The 16,921-nt window shown below is 37.3% G+C and overlaps 2 protein-coding genes across 4 annotated transcripts; both read right to left on the bottom strand.

The window, feature by feature from the left end:
• Nucleotides 1-1,845: 1,845 nt before the first annotated feature.
• On the bottom strand, nt 1,846-7,652 carry LOC133714009 (pentatricopeptide repeat-containing protein At2g17525, mitochondrial). Of its 3 annotated transcripts, none has more exons than XM_062140027.1 (3): nt 4,510-7,652; nt 2,692-3,361; nt 1,846-2,390 (listed from the first exon to the last, which is right to left on the bottom strand). In XM_062140027.1, exon 1 carries the CDS (start codon nt 7,543-7,545, stop codon nt 5,683-5,685), a length of 1,863 nt encoding a protein of 620 aa, XP_061996011.1. In that variant the 5' UTR covers nt 7,546-7,652; the 3' UTR covers nt 1,846-2,390; nt 2,692-3,361; nt 4,510-5,682. The 3 variants fall into 3 exon arrangements, with proteins under 3 accessions (XP_061996011.1, XP_061996010.1, XP_061996009.1); XM_062140026.1 differs by having other exon boundaries at nt 2,692-4,772; nt 5,487-7,652; XM_062140025.1 differs by having other exon boundaries at nt 5,487-7,652.
• Nucleotides 7,653-8,799: 1,147 nt separating this feature from the next.
• LOC133714568 (uncharacterized) lies at nt 8,800-15,999 on the bottom strand. The gene is made up of 5 exons (XM_062140701.1): nt 15,923-15,999; nt 15,741-15,823; nt 12,351-12,946; nt 9,866-10,041; nt 8,800-9,730 (listed from the first exon to the last, which is right to left on the bottom strand). Exons 2-5 carry the CDS (start codon nt 15,760-15,762, stop codon nt 9,277-9,279), a joined length of 1,248 nt encoding a protein of 415 aa, XP_061996685.1. The 5' UTR covers nt 15,763-15,823; nt 15,923-15,999; the 3' UTR covers nt 8,800-9,276.
• Between the last annotated feature and the right edge of the window lie 922 nt (nt 16,000-16,921).

Here is a 16,921-nt window from a genome sequence, read left to right as displayed (position 1 = left end):
TGGGTACGAAGGTTGTGAGACAAGTGCTTGAGGTATAAGGCAGAGGCCCTATCATTGTGACACAGGGCTCGAGTCGAGATACCAGCAGCCCAATGATAGTTGCGAGTAGATTGCGACCCAAGTTGTAACCAACTCATGGACCAGGCTTTTCACCCTATAACTACACCCTTAACTGGGTTTGGTAAGGCAACCAATCACTCTTACTCACTCACTTATAAGAAGATTTCTCATTTAGGCATCGAAATATTTTTCGCAAGTTCCCCTTTCCCCCATGTTGTTACGAGTCAGCATTCAAATCACAGTCAAGCAGTCAAACTCCTGCTCCAGTTTGATTCAAGTGGTCAATGAAAGTCGTACCAAATTTTCTTGCAACAACAAACAGTGTCACCAACATTTGGTTTTTCTATAATGCCCATTTAAAGACATTATTAATTGAGTGCTTCTATTCATACCTTCAATATTTGTATTTGGACCTCCTATAATATTTTGCCCACTATATTTCCAGTTTTTCCCTTCCTACCTCCACTACAATCTGCAGTTCTGCACCGTCAACATCTTCACCTGAAGAGATTTTTCTCCCCAAAACAACTGTTAGTTTCTTTGATAAGATATTGAAATTTCTTGGAAATCGAAAAATTTTCTAGTTAGAGATTTTTCCAATTCATAAATATTGATAGTTTCTTTGTTTGAGAATTTAAGATTTTTGGATTGCGGAATAAGTTTTGTGCAATATCTTTGATGTTCATACATAATCAGGTCCACCTCAAGGCCACTTGTAACTATTGTGATTAAAACCGGTCTTGGAGTATGATTTGAGGATAACAAATGGTGATGGAAAAATGTAATTGAGAGTGCCAATTCGTACTTTAGCAAGACTGTTAATAAAAATAAAAATAAAGTTTCAAGATTGATGCATTCCTCATACTGTGATTGTAAACCCAGATAGATGTTTATGTCAACTGAGAATACAGTAAAGCCATAAAGATGTTTATGTCAATTATAGTGTCCATGTTAACATGACAACGCCCATTTCAAAACCAATCCAATACGGTATTCAACTTGAGCAATGAAACTATCACTATTTATGAACTTGAAAAATAGAATTCAGGTAATGGAAAATCCTTAAAAATTGTACTCTGTTTGTATGAGAGAAAGATGAATACAAACGGGAGATATTATTATTTTTCAGCTTAATTATATTAAGGGTAAAATAGGATTGTGAAATATTCAAAAATTGAAGAAGGTCCAACTGTTGATTTTGGAAGTATGAATAGAACTTCCCTTATTAATTAGATTGATCTAATATTTTCTCAAGATAAAATTGTGAACCAATATAATCAAGTAAAGGTACACATAGATGTGGTTATTATTTTTATATAACGCATTTGTTTTCCCTAGGATGCATGATGTTTAGTATAATGCATAATTCCACAATGTGGAATGCTGCCGTCGAAGATGGGTAAGTGTGAACATTGCAAAACCAGAAGAGATTGATGGATGATGAACAACTAGCAAGTCATTTCAATAGAGATACTTTTCTCTTGTTTCTTTCCCGATGAGATTGGTGTTTTACACACTACTATGTATTATCTTATATCACATTGCATTTGATACATTAGGTCATTGTTCGAGTCATAATTGATGGCAATCAATAATCTCAAACCAAACACATAATATAACAAGACCAAAAGAGAAGTCTCAAGGAGATTAGAGATTGATTTTCAATCCAAGACTTTGCAGTGGCTATCAGATGAGATGAGATGGACTTATTACTTTTAGCATATAGTACGTAGCGTCATACTCGTAATGTTTTAAGTAATTTGAATAATCATTCAATTCTAATCGTAAGAAAGGAAATCCCCGCTGGATCGTGGAAGAACCACTCACTTCTAAATTCTATCAAGGTAACAGTAATAATTATGAAGTGTTGAATATGGAGTGTTAGATTTATCTATTGGTACAGTAACACAGTATAAATTCTGCTGTCGGTGAACAATCCAGATACTGCTAAGTCTCCGTCAAACTTAGGCAACAAGAGAGTACACAAGTCTGCAGAATGAACAGCAATTTATGTTCATCTCGTCAATTTCAAATGGCAATTCTATCATTGATATGTATGTCTTCACTTGTGATTCAGGAAGCCGAACACAAGAATGATCTTCTCCTGCAGATGAAATTTCTAATTACATTTGCTTTCTGGTTCTATTACAGCTCCCATCAGATCCCACTCTTGAGGAGCATCCCTTGTTTAGAACTACACGACTGAGCCAATATTCCAACTACCGGGGAAGCAAATGATGCAAGTATGGAACGGAAACATCTGTCCAAAACATACACATTTCTTTTGGGGTCTCTCAAGAACTACCTCTGCAAAAGCTGAGCTGCAAAATCTGAGACAAGAAAGAGTAAAGATCAGAAATCCCCTTTTTCTTATGGCATGTTGAAGATGTTTATCATTAATTTTTCTTAATATGGAAATAACTATGATATCTACCAAATAATTTATTCCCATTCTTAAGTTTTGGTTAGCGGCAATGCCACTTTTATATAGGAGCCATCTGGAAAGTGTGAACATGCTGAATGGAATGCAGTTGTTTCAAATTACAAGCCTGCCGCTGTACCACATTATCGGTTGGTTCATGCATAGATGTGATTAAGTGGTTAGACAAGAAATAAGTTTCAAAGACTTACTTGTTTGTAGTTTGATCATTCCAAGATATTAAGAATCCCATTATGAGCAAATGATGATAGACGTTGATGGATCCAGTGATACAAGCAGAAGAATTGCTGAAAAGGGATAGAAGATGCCAAGCAGATATGTGCTAGAATTTTCCTTCCAGCATTTGGCAGACACATGAAAAGGATATAACCCATACTGCCCAAACGAGGCTCCAAGGGAATTACCAGTATGTCACAAACAAGGCAATGAGCAATGCAGACCACACAAGAAGCATGTAAACTCCAGCCACATGGGCGCAAACAATGCTGACCAAGGAAACAAGCAGTAACATACTAACCACAAAAATCTGGGAAGGAATTTCTAGTTATTGACTTGCCTTCCTGAGCAAGCACCTCTACTTCTCACAGGTTTACTAGAAATGTAATGGCTATCTTTTGTTGCACCATCTTGAAACTGTGGATCAGATGGCATGGAGACTAATTGAAGACAAACTTGAACACTAATCGGTCCAACACGATGAAAGAGACTCGTCCAACTAGGTATTTCCATGAATGTCACATTGTCACTAGAGTTTAGTACTGTCAATGTTCTATATAGGGCAAAATTATCGAACCAGAGTCAGTTGAAGCAATCCAAAAGCCGTACCTTGGCTGCCATAATCAGTCGGTTTAGCAATGAGGACTGCACACCACAAACAAAATGCAGCAACATCAACCACAATCAAAGCACTGGATATAGCCACCTCATCATTAAATTGAAAAAGTTCAAAGTTAATGAATTAAAAGAGAGTGGTTAATAACTTAATATAATACTGATACTTGTCATTTTCTTTGAAAACCTTTAATTATTCAACATTTCTTATTTATTTGGTTCCAATGGAAGCTTTTAGGAAATTACCTGTTTTTTTTTTTTTTCTGAAAGAAACATCTTTTGAAAACACAAGAAAAACATAGCACAATGAGTCCACCAAAGATAAAACTTGACAACTATAACAAATTAGTTTCATCTAACAAGGGCTCAATGCCTGTTAAAGATTCATAATTTATACTAATGAATGGTGATATATAAGACAACACTTAACACTTCACTTGTCCTCTAAAAGAGAAAAATAACTATTAAGGGGAGTCGAAGATATCTGCTCTTTCATCTTTTTCAAACTTTGGTGATGACTCCCCTAGTCCCATTTACTATGTCAAATATATGAAAACTTGAACAAAAATTTAAACCTCAGCTAAATTTTGAGCAACTTTTCAGCTCATAGCTTTTTATTTCTGACATGTAAGCAACTTGTTTGACAATAGACATTTTTGATTGGCCACCTATGAGCTCCTTATGAGCTACTCACACATAACTGTTTTAAGTTTTAACTAAAAGTTTTGATTGGCCACCATTTGCACTCAGAACAAAATTGAACATAAGACTTGGAAGCAATCAGACTAAGATTATACACAGAAATCAAACTAACATAACGTATGCATCGGTTATATTACATTACAAGAGTTGTAAGCTGCAACCCTACATTTTCAATTTCAAAGTATTGAAGCCATGATTTTCGTGGTCATAAAGTATAACAGTAATTATTTTGGTAATTTAAATTCGGAAGTGTGTCATGGGAGGAGTCCTCCTGAACACATCAATTACAGCGGCTAAATCCTTTTTCTTTTTTTCCTTTCGCGGGGGTATGTTGCAGGAAGAAACAAACTTTATTAAATCAAAGTATCAAACTCAAAATTGATGAATTGCAGAAAAGAGTTTAGACATGAAAAAGAAATTGCAAAACCTATGAAACACCAGAAAGAAAACTTTAAGAGAAAACAGTTGCTGCCCACCCAATTCCACAAAATGGAATACAGAGGAACACCGCCAAAGGCTGCTGAAGCAAAAGCCCAGAAAGATGACCAATAAAAAAAAATTCCCACAATTATGCTCCTCAATATCTGATTATTCCTTTCCAACCAAATGACCTATATAACCACCAGAACTTTGCATTTCCACAAGGCTTTTGCCCTACTCCATCCTCCAAAAGCCCCTAAACCTTGAACTTAACAGAGGATAACATCCCTCTGGAGGATCCCAGACCATTTAAGCTTCCCTGAAAGGATTAGACCAAATCTGATGACCAACTTCACACATAATCAGCACATCTTCCTACACATAATACACCAATTTGGGCCTAAACAAGCATCTAGTTTCTTCTCAGCATGGGCTGCAATCCATGCCAAAACTTTGACTCTGAGCTAGCATACTTGTTCAAATTTAACAACTTTTTTTTTCTGGGGTATTCCTCCTCAAGTATTTGCTTAGAGGTCAAATATGCTGAAAACAAAAGAAACTGAAAGCAACATCTATACTTCGTATTTTATTTCTTTTATTTTCCTCCACTTTGTGTTGCAAGCAGTCACTTACGACTAGCAATAGTATATGCTGGAAGTAGACATATATATTCCCAAACTCATTCCTTTGAAGGTAGATTAAGATTCTTCCCTTAACCAGGCTAAACTTCAAGCCTTTAAATACTCTATGAACATTATTCTACCAACTAAATTATGTAACAATGACAGTGTACAAGATTGATTTGTCCACTAGCTCCTACAGTCAAAAAAGAAGTCACAATTACCGTAAACAACCAACAGTTCGACAAAAGTCCTATCAAATTAGTCTTTTCTTGGAAACCCAATTCAATTGACAAATTGGCGAATACAAATCACAATGAGAAACAACAATGTATCTAAGGCACTAACTTTTCTATGGTGACCAGGCAAATGAAAACAAACACAAAGAGAGGGCATGTAAAATATAAAAATACCTCAGCAAAGTGAAGGAATCTGCGACAAGTGGTGGCCAAGTGAGATGACAGGGGCTTGGTTTGGACTCACAAAGAGATGCATACCGGTATTGGGATAAGAAAGGGACTGAGCCACAGACCTGAACATAGTGAGTAACCTCTCAGTAGTACTGTGAAACAGGATATTTCATTCAGTACTATTAACCCTGGAATGTAGTTAAGCCTCAATAATACAACGTAATTGATTGTTCACATAAAACATACTTTTGCTGTTTAACCATACAGTCTCTCGACTTGAACAAAGAAGCAACGAGTTCCATGTGAAATAATCAGGAGTGATACCCTTTCCTACCATTTGCAAAACGAGTTTTAAAGCTTTCTGAAAATCCCCCTTCTGGCAAAGAGCACCTACCAAATGACTATAACTTTCTATATCGGGTAAACAACCTCTACCAATCATCTCATTGAGGAGCTTTAGCGCACTACCAACTTTTCCCTGCTCACAAAACCCATTAATCAGAACATTGAAAGTCGATGAAACAGGAAAGTAACAATGAGTAATCATCTCATTCATAAGCTCAAAGGCTTGACGAACACACCCTTGTTGGCAAAATCTATGGATTAGATAGTCATAAATCAAAACACATGGGACTGCCCTTTCCACAGTCATCTGATCATAGACCTTCTTTGCATTCTCAGTGGCACCCTCCTCACAGAAACCTAAAATCCTAAAGCTCCTATCAACAGCTCTGGGAAATAGTTTACCCATATTGGCAAGAAACTCAAGTGCTTCGTCCAAACGTTTTTCCTTATACATGCCATACAAGACACTATTAAAAGGACCTATTCGACCCCTACAACCATCTTTGCTCTCATTCATCAAATCCAAAATTTTTAACCCATCTTCAGTTCTTCCTCCTGAACACAAGCCTCTTATTAACGTATCATATGTAGCAAAATTCCAATTGATGCCATCTGTTTTCATATCATTAAACAGATCAAGAGCTTTATCCAACATCCCAGACTCACAAAAACCCGAGATCAAGACATTGTAGGTATCAACATTTGGAAGACACCCTTTTCTCTCTATCTCCTTCAAAATGCGAAGACCAAGTTTTGCTTTCCCTAACCGACAGTAACCCTTAATCAAGGTATTATATGCCACAACATCAACCAACCCTCCATTGCTCTCCACTCTCTCTATAACCCTGACAGCCTCCGTTACCCGACCATCATTGCACAGAATTTCCAACACCTTAGTTGTCGTGACAACATCAGGCACATACCCCAGACCAAAGCACTTCTCTAACATAACAAGCGCCTGCACTAAATTCTCTTCTCCACAATAACCAGATATCAAAATATTAAAAGTCACATCATTGGGATGTTCCATCTCATTCATCAAGCTTCTTGCTCTCCCAACTTTCCCATTCCTGCAAAGTGCATGCAGCAATGTGTTATAAACCACAGTATTCGGCGCAACTCCCCTCGACTTAATAGCCTGCAAAAGCTTAAACCCATCACCAATCCGATTCGTCAAACAAAGACCTTTCATCAAGATACCAAAAGTATAATCATCACCCTTGACGCCACTTGCCACCATCTTCTTCCTATAAAACTCCCTAGCTATATCTATATCCTCCTTCACAAGAACATCGAGTATCGAATTGAATATCTTGAGAGAAGGTCTCTGGTTATACTTGCGAACCAAGTCAAGCACCTTGATCACTTGCTTCACCAAATGGGCTCGGCCGAGGCCGTGAATGAGTGTGACGAAAATGTGGTCGTCTGGGGGTAGGCCGATTGAGTGGGGCATTTCGTCGAGCAGTTGGTGGGCAATGTCGAAGCGGCGAAAGGTGCATAGCTTGTGGATGAGGGCTCGGTAAGTGGACGGGGAGTGGGTGAAGCTGGGGAGTTTGGAGGCCCATTGGAAGGTGTCGAGGACCTGGGTGGCTGATTTTTGTTCGAGTAGAAGATGTGATATGTGGTTGTGAGATGGAACAGCAATGGATGAGAGAGTTCGAAGAAGATGGGAGAGAGAAGAGAATGGGGGAAGCTTTGAGGGATTGGAGGTTAGCATTGGGCACTGGCCATTGCAAAGCTTTTTGGTATGTGTGGTAGAGCAAAAGAGAGGAGAGAGCTACTGGGTGAAAGTCTCTCCTTATTTGAGACAGACCAAGGACTTGAGGAGTTAAGGACCTTAATTGCTCATTTTTCATGATTGTCAATTAATAATTAATTTATGCATTTTTTTCCGACACATTTAACTCATTGTTAATCCTTAAATGTGTCATTTTGTCTCACACGACACGACTTATTTGTTAAATGGGTTAAGCAGGTTGAAAACGGATAACCCGTTTAATAAATAGGTTGAGTTTGGATTTAAATTTTTCATTTTTGACACGATTATTAAATAATTTGGGTTTGTAGCTTGCGACACGGTGACCCGACACAAACCCAACCCGACACGACCCATTGACAGCCCTAGTTCAGTTTTAAATCGTAAGCAGTTGTAACTTTTAGCTTATAAAAACTGTTTTTTGTCAATTTTTGTAAGCAGCAGGTTAATAATATAACTTTTAAAATAAGTTATTTTATTTAATTTTACCAAACACTTTTTATTATTTAATTTATAAATTAAACATGTTTTTGTAAAACATAAGCTATGTCAAAATGAGCCGATCCAAATCTTCCTTCAAGCTGGCTTCACATGAATGAGGGTAATTTCGCCTTAATCGTCATATTGATAATCAACAGTACTCTTGTTCATCCATTTGATTGATTTCATGTTTAAATGTAAAAAAATCATTCACAATTTAAAATATTCACACTTCATTAAATTTTGATCCAACAATTATAGAGCACAACTGAGTACTGACTAAAAAATATATTGAGTTGAGTAGCGAGTACGTGACCAGAACTATCCAAGATGATGGAACTAAGACAGACGTTGATGAATCCACGGCATGGCATGAGATGAATCAGAAGATATTACAAAAGTTTGGGTACATTTTATATTAAAGGACCAAAGGGGATGAACAAGCATGGAAAAGGTTTAGGCAAAACCATAGTCTAAACCAATTGGTTGTTAGAATACATTGAGACAACTATATTCAAGAATTGTTTTTGATCCAATCCATAGAAATCAATAGAAAAGGCAAATTCCTGGACCCTGGTCATCAGTTATCTCGGTTATACGAAAAAAATATTTTGTGAAAAAAAAAAAAAAAAAAAAAAGCAAAGAAAAAACCTTTTTTCTTTTTCTTTTTTCTATTTCTATTTGTTTTTCCCCCGATATCATATCCCACTTTTAAATGCCACAAAGAAAGGTAAGTACACAGAACAGGTATGCCCATTTAAAAGCAGTAACAAGTTAAGAATAGCATACTGGGCAAATCAAACTCCACTGATTTCCCATTAGAAACTTCATTACGAAAACCAGGTGTCCCTATTTCATAGTTTATTTAAGGTACCTTAGCATGCCTTAGGAGCAACATGCATAATAAGCACCATCCTAACTACCCAATTCTCTCACACCCAAATTGTTCTCCAGTCAACCTCAAGTCAGCTTTACAGGTTGAAGCTACTTAAATATTTGGCAGACAATATGTTACCATTGAGCCAACTATTTATATCTATTCTGTGTGAAACAGATACCTCACCAAGCAGCTAAAACCATACTTGCTTCCACAAGGAGACAACCCCTACTTCCATCCTTTTCTCTCTTTTTTTAGACTTTTTTCTTTTTTTCTACAGAAGAATTTCATAAGACGCTTAGGGTACCATACGATCACGAAATATCTTTCTTGAGTTACGCGGACGCCCATTCAAAGTAATGGCAGCGGGCACCTCTAGTGGCAGTCCAGTTCCCACAGCCAAAGAAGACGCTCCCCTGTTTTGGCCCTGGCTTCCTGACCATTCCTCTGCTGCTCTTCACCCCACAGAAACAGAATGGGTGATGATACTGGCATACAGGAATACTCATATCCTTCAGTTTCAGAGTGTGATGAGGCGGTGACAGGTGTTCTGGGGACTGCTTCAATGTTAGAGGACGATCAGCAGTCTGCCACAACAATGAATTTGTTATGGCAAATTTGAAACCCCTACGCATGAGGACAGAAAGTAGGCGAGCAGTGTTTTTGGCATCATCCAGGCCACAGTGAGCCCGTCCCTGCCATGCTAAGCCTGCCATTTGAACTGCCTCCTTCAGATTGCACCTCATGCCACCGAAAACCTCACGGAAAGGCACCTTCAAGTTGATCCATCTATCGAGAATCAAGAGAAAAATATTTGAACAAATAGCTACAATATTTTCCATATATACGTCACATAAAAAAGACATTTATTTATCTCGTGAATGGCTAAAATGATCAATAATTACTCTCATCCACATTTCTTACCGGTTAAAATAAGGAGGCTTTCGAATTTTCTTGAATCGACACTCAGATTCCAACATGACCCGACAGTCCCAGTTTGACCATGTAACAACAGCAAAGTTGGTGTTCTTTATCCCCTTCTTCTCAAGCCATTTATCATGCCTAAGAAGGGCCTCACTCAGAGTTACTCCTCTGTCCACCTGCCAAAGCCCAATACATCAAAATAAATTCAAAGGTTCACACTAAAGAGAAAGGAAAAAAAAACCACAGTTTAGTTTACTAAGAGCATGCTGTCAACACAAGAATTCAACTTTCACCATTGCAACCGTGAATGCTAAAAATTCGAAAATGTGTTTACTTCCAGGGCCTTAACTGCACACAACCTATAATGCTCAATGCGAAAAAATAATAAACTAACAGCAATATGAAATAGCCATTACAACCTTGAATGCTGAAAATGTGAAAACGCGTTTACTTCCACAGGTCTTAATTCCACACGATCTAAGTACCCAATACGTGTTTATTTTCTCAACAGTCTAATAAAGATTTTGTGTTTCTCCTACAAATCAAATACATGAGAACTATTCCAATCTCATCCAGGACATCACCTAATCCATTTTCTCGTCAAACCATTGTAAATGCATGAAAAGCATGGCAGGAAAGCTCAACATGTCTTAGTCAAAGCAATCAATAAAACATTCTTAACATTTAAGACAAGAATGAAAACCCACAGCTCAATAGAGTCGAGGAAAGCTAAACATTAGGGCAAGTATCAACCAACAGATCCTACAGGTTCCTTATAAGACATAAAAAATGATGGTTTCTTGGTGGGCCCAGTGTGTGAGACTCCTGCCTTTGTGGGTTAGATGCGCACAACCAAACACCCACTTGTGGAGACTTTCCTGTTTGAATCCCAATTATAGGAACCTTATGCCAAAGTTTACACTCTCTTTAGTTGGTTTGGTGAAGTTAAAATCAAACAAACATATTACAAAAAACAGTGGTCAAAAAGTGTTGTAACCAAAGCAATTATGGACCAAAAAGAGTAATCCAAGAATCAAAATAAGGTTCCAATATACACAAATCAGCGTTTCAACAAGTACAAATTGAAGTAGGTCTAGAGGAGTGATCCTGAATTACAATACTTTCTATAGTACTTTTGTCAACATGTCCAGAAGACTTCAAAATCTGGAACATCGCATTGCAACCAAAGACTTGTATACTAATACACCTCAGTTGCGGGGTTTTTCAAAAATGAATAGTTCTGTACAGTGTGGATGTCATTTGAAAATAAAAAGTTTCAAGAAAATCAAACTTTCAATTGAACAAGCACTTGGGATGGATTCTATGAATGAAGACTTGGTCTCTCTTGATCCCATTAAGTTAAGCTGAGTATGACTACCACTAAGGTAATTAAGAGTTGACTCAAACTGGAAGAAAAGGCAGCTTTGCTTCTGAACTCATCAATTGAATAAAAAATTACAGTTAAGACAGAATAAGGGAACACAAAGACACAATCCTTCTTAGAGGCTGTTTATCATGTCATTTTCTGATATAACATCACTTCTGAACAAAAGTGAACTTTTTAGTGGGTTTGGTTGTCAAGTTAAAATCCAATTTTGGGATCATTTAGCGTAAAGCTACTATAAAACAGACCACTTATTTCTAAATTGAATTTTTTTTTATCATTGAAATCTAATTTTATAGCACCTTAGAGAAAAGATATCCAGTTGATACAAGATGGCCCATCAAGTTTTCTACACTCCTAGCAATTCTCCACATCCTTCCTCGCCAGTACTCACTTTCAGACCCCTTCAGTATCTTACAGACAACTTTTTCCAACTATTTTCCAGGGTACGCCACAAAAAGATAAGCAAAGAAATTAAAGCCTACTTTCCCGCTGCTGTTGACTCCTCACTAAGTCGGGACATCTTCAAGCATAATTGCATCAAATCCGCCATGCAGCCACAACGAGAACGACCATATATTCTCAATGCCTATTTCAACCGAGGAAGGGACCAATCGATTCAAAGTGATAATCAATTTATCATCCGCAGGAAATAGATACCAAAAGAACGAAATATAACAAACAAATTGGCATGAAAAGATTCATCAATTAGAAAAGTCAATGAGCACCAGTAGCATACAATATGTGCAACAGAGGCATCAATCTTGAGCATTTCGCACAATAGTAAGCTAAGAAACAGGAAGAGTAACTATCCCAACAAAGAGGAAACTATTATTAAGAATACGACTTACTGGTCGAAATACATAACATACTCAACCAACATTCCATCTTCTGATAACAGGCAATATATTACTGAGCCAAGACAATGAACCATTAAGTTCTTTTACCAGAATACCCCAATGGCAAGAAACATGCATATCATTTCTTAGCAGTGTGGACAATATCAATTAGTGAAGCAATCAATAAATACAGCCACAAATCAGTCTGCACAGCATTTCAGTCCTAGTGGTAAGTAAATCATGTAAGCCAAGTAGAACAAACCTGAATTTGCTGTATGCCTGTCAGATCCTTGCAGAAATCACTCAGCAGATGATTGCAGGTCGGCCGCACATAAGTTTGAAAACATGCTTCCAATTGGCCAGTCACGCTACTCACTATCACAGATGGAAACTCAATTATCTCTTGAGGATGGGGATTTCTATCCTTATCACATGTAGCCTCAAAGTCTATTACCACAAAATACTGAAAATCTTGGAACTGGAACTCGTTCGGGTAGCTTTGAGCAAACACATTGAATGGAACATAATGAAATCGATTGTCGACAGGAAGCTGATAAAATTGGCTCTCAAAAGCATTCATCTGGCACTGTTGCAACTTTTGAGAATCAAAATGAAAGGCTGACCAGTACCCAAAATCATGATGGTAGGTAGGTTTGTTGTGACATTCAGTTGGGGGTTCCAGAAATTCGCTGCCTAATGGACGGTCAGACTCAGAATTATCCCCACCTGGATGGTTACTAAGTTCATCTTTATGCTCTGGAAATCCTTCTATGGGATTTCCATTACATTGTAGGTTGTAAGGGAATCCCTTACTGTGGAGGCATTTTAAGGAAGCCTCACAGTTCCTTTGCATATTTTCTGCACCAGGAAAGAAAGGTAATGAGAACAAATCATTGGCTAGTCCATGACCGACATAACCATGAGAGATCATTTTCTATCAAACAATAAATACAAATGAATATTATGCGTTTCCAGTGACAAAAAATGAAAAGCACAGATGAACATGAAGCATTGCACAGACAAAAAGTATGAGTGAGACAATATACAACTCCAACAAAAAACCAACTCCCGGGTGTCCCAAAGAAGAGAAACCAGGTGTTCATATGGTCACAACACAATATCCCATCTGTTGGGATCAGACTATACGAAACCTATTCTTTAGATGCACTCTGTCAAGGACCATATCCTCAATTAGAACATAGAAAACAGTATATCACTGCCTGAACTCCCTTTGTACTTTTTATTTTAAGTGGAAATCGTAAAACGTAGTGCTACCTTAGAAATTGGCATGAACTTAAACTGATACCCTGATGAAGAACGAGCTCATAATATTCAGAGGAAAAGTAGGTTTTCTCAATGTTCCATCAACTTACCAACATACCAACTTACTAAATCTTAAAAACACAAAAGAATTTTTCAAAAAAAAAAAACAAAAACAAAAGAAATTTAGAGAAAAGAAAATATAAAGACTAAAACAAATCCATCTCTCTGGATATGTAGGCCTTCCTTTTCTGAAAATATTTGCTAGACTCAGTGTTATGCCTAGTTGGGTAGTGGATGCAGGTCCCGTGCACTGCTGCAGAAGGTATTGGTTTGTCGTAGCCTCATAGGAGCTTGGCTGCTCTACAGACTCAGGGAAACAAAAGAGAAAAAATTGAAAAGGATACCTGAGGGAAGAGAAGAGAAGAAAGCAATCTATAGGAGTGATTATATTACGGTTTTAAAAGGACTCCTCAAGGAACTACTTTCCAAGGTTTCTAAATTGTAATTCCAGCCATTTCTCAAAAGAGAAAAAAACAATAACAATAATGAAAGAAAAGAAAGATTAGACATCATTTTGCAAATTTCATTTATAATCTTTTTAATCAGTAGTAGAGAGCTACATGGTGAAGGGTGCTCACACCTGAGGGGAGGGAAGAAGACAATCCATTGCAGTGATCATATTGGGAGTGGGATGCCTTAGGACACTATATTCCAAGGTTTCTCTAAATCTATAATTGGAGTTCTTGGATTTTATAAAGAAAACAAAGATTTAAAATTCAATGTGCAATCACTTGCTTTTCTGTACTGTTTTATATTTAATAGTACAGCAGCTACACAAAGGATGCTTACCCTTACCCCTCCCCAAAAGTAACAAGCAACATTAGCTATAAGGATAACAAGCAACATTAGCTATAAGGATATCTTTTTAAACACTTTCCTTTTTTTCACTTAAAGGAGCTAAAACAGAACTAAAGGGAAACCACTGAACCAAAGTTGGAAAAAATTTATATTGCTATTACAGTCCTTGAAGGCCTGGGTAGATACCAAATATTAGCATAAATTGACCAAAACAGAGCCTGCATAGCAGTGGCACTTCATAAGTTAGAGATTGAAATGTTCAGTGCTCTTGCAAAAAGTCCTTGCAATAGTATGACTTCATCAACGGCGTAAGGAGAGGTCGGCTAATTCAACCAAAAAGTAATCCCCGGCCCTACCTAAGAAAGGATGTTGATGTATGGCCGAAAAATAATGCAAGACTAGGAATACAAAAACTTTATATATAATAAGTCACCACCTCCATCTCCACCTTGCTTCACCAATATATTATCATTTGAGCAAAAAGCAATCTATAGGAGAGACAATTATTGAGGATTAGAAGTGGGACTCCTCCAGGGACTACATTCCAAGGATTCTCTATATTGCAGTTTGTCCCTTACCCCAGAGACAAAAACAAGAGACAGAAAAAGGAAGAAGATTAAACACAAATGGGGTTTGGTATTTCGGAGGTTATGCTCAGTTGTGTATTGGATTTGCAGGCCAATCTCTCAGGCTATCTAGGGCTCCAATATTTTACTAATTATTATATCCAACGCTGTGCCTAGTTGAGGATTTTAGAAAAGGGTCTTAATTGATTAACGAACTTAGTAAAGCAGTATCGGAAGGGTAAACACACTAAAGTTCAAATGCTATCCGCAGTTTCTGCTACTATTTTCTTTATTTTTCAAGAACAGAGGAACTTTATTACTTCAATCTCAAGAAAAAGAAGACCACAAATGAAAAATAAGTAAAAAAAAACCTGGCTTGGAAATTCTAATATCAGTGACATGGCTCTAGTTTGTGAGATTTCTGATATGATTTCATGATACCATCTAAAACACCTTTATTCATAAATGAAAACAGTTAAGGCCATGTTTCTCCAGGTTAGATCGACAACCCTAATTTGCAGCATACCGAGCCAAGGTAGCATCGGTTACTTTTACGCTGCTGCTAACCCAGTGTAATCAGAATTTCAGTCAATATAAACAGGCCAAGGAATGTTTCTTCTATTTTTCGATTTAAAAGTTCAGTGTTCTATGATTCTGATTGAAAACCTCTTACAACCTTTTCGCATCTCAACTCCACACTACAATCAAAATCTCGCATTGCCCCACCGACTACGCAACCACATTCATCTATCAAAGAAACACAGAAGCCATTACACCTAATCAAGCTCACGTCACTGTTCCCAAACACTCAAAAACCAATAAAACGGAAAAGAAAATCACTTGCAACAACACAATTGGCCATCCAAATCAAAATTGCACAAATCACTGAGAATTGGAACCGAATAATTTCGTAAAGGAAACCAAAAAAAAATTTAGAAATTGAAAAAAAAAAAAAAAAATCGAACCTGTTTGTTCAAGGGCCATCATGATCTTTGGTGTAGTTGAGATCCACCAGCAAGTACATCAGATCTTCCTCTATAATTTCCGCCTGTGAATATCAATTATAATCAGCGAATTTAAAAAATAAAATCCAGCCAGAAATTCATAAGAAAAAATTGGATAGATAGAGAAGAGAGGGGGGGGGGACCTGGTTTGGTTAGATTAGAGAGAGAAGAGGGAGGAAGAAGAGGGAAGATGAAGAAGAAGAGGTGGAGCTGTGAAAATAAGGTGGGCTGGGGCGCAGTTGGAGAAGATTGGGCCCCACGCAAGTGAGAAACGTATTCCGTTAGGGGTTGCCACGTGTGATGGTGGCAGTCGGTCGTTAGACTTTGGAAACTGGCAAAGTACGCGTCCCTAGATTTTTTTCTGTGAGAGGGCACTCCAGAGGAATAAGAATATCTCGCAAGAGTCGATCAGGGCCGTTGGTTTTGTGGCTTTTGTCCAGGTGAACGAGTTGGATTGGGAGAATCTTGGGGTATCGCTGGTGGGCCCTCTACGGACTCCTTGTAATATGTACATAAAGGAGTCATGTTACGGAACAACTAGTTGTTGAAAGACCGTGAGCTAAAATAAAATGGTTGACCTTATTAATCACAAAAAAAATATATATAAATATTTTATAATTTCAGATAGACATGGACCAGAGAAAAGAAATTTTTTTTTTTTTTTAATCAAACAAACAACTCATATCCTGATATCCAACAATGAGTCGAACTCGATACCTCCCACTTATAAAGGGAATATTTATGTAACTAAACCAAATGGTACTGGACTGAACAAAAAAAGATGTTATAATTTCATATTTTAAAGTTAATACATGTGGCTAAGATTTCTTTATCACTCGTAGTTGCAACACTGAAATACATAGTAAAATATGTCACGTATATAATATGGGGAAAATACTTAATTGCTGTTGTAGAGAAACTGAAATTGAGAAAAATTCGATGCGTGTATTCATTGATAACATGGGCCTCTTTATATAGAGGATTACAATGCATAGAGTCTCAATCATACAAGGAAAGATAATTTCTAGATTCTTCTAATTAAACCCTATTACCACTAGGTCAAGTAACCTAGAGTTTGGGCCAAACACAAATAGAGATATCCTTAAACACTCCCCCTTGTGTTGTCCAAACGCGATGCTTCT

Source organism: Rosa rugosa, chromosome 6 (assembly GCF_958449725.1).
Source record: "Rosa rugosa chromosome 6, drRosRugo1.1, whole genome shotgun sequence".
Lineage (NCBI taxonomy): Eukaryota > Viridiplantae > Streptophyta > Magnoliopsida > Rosales > Rosaceae > Rosa > Rosa rugosa.
Note: the sequence above shows the minus strand (reverse complement) of the source record. Positions and strands in the feature narration are given on the sequence as shown.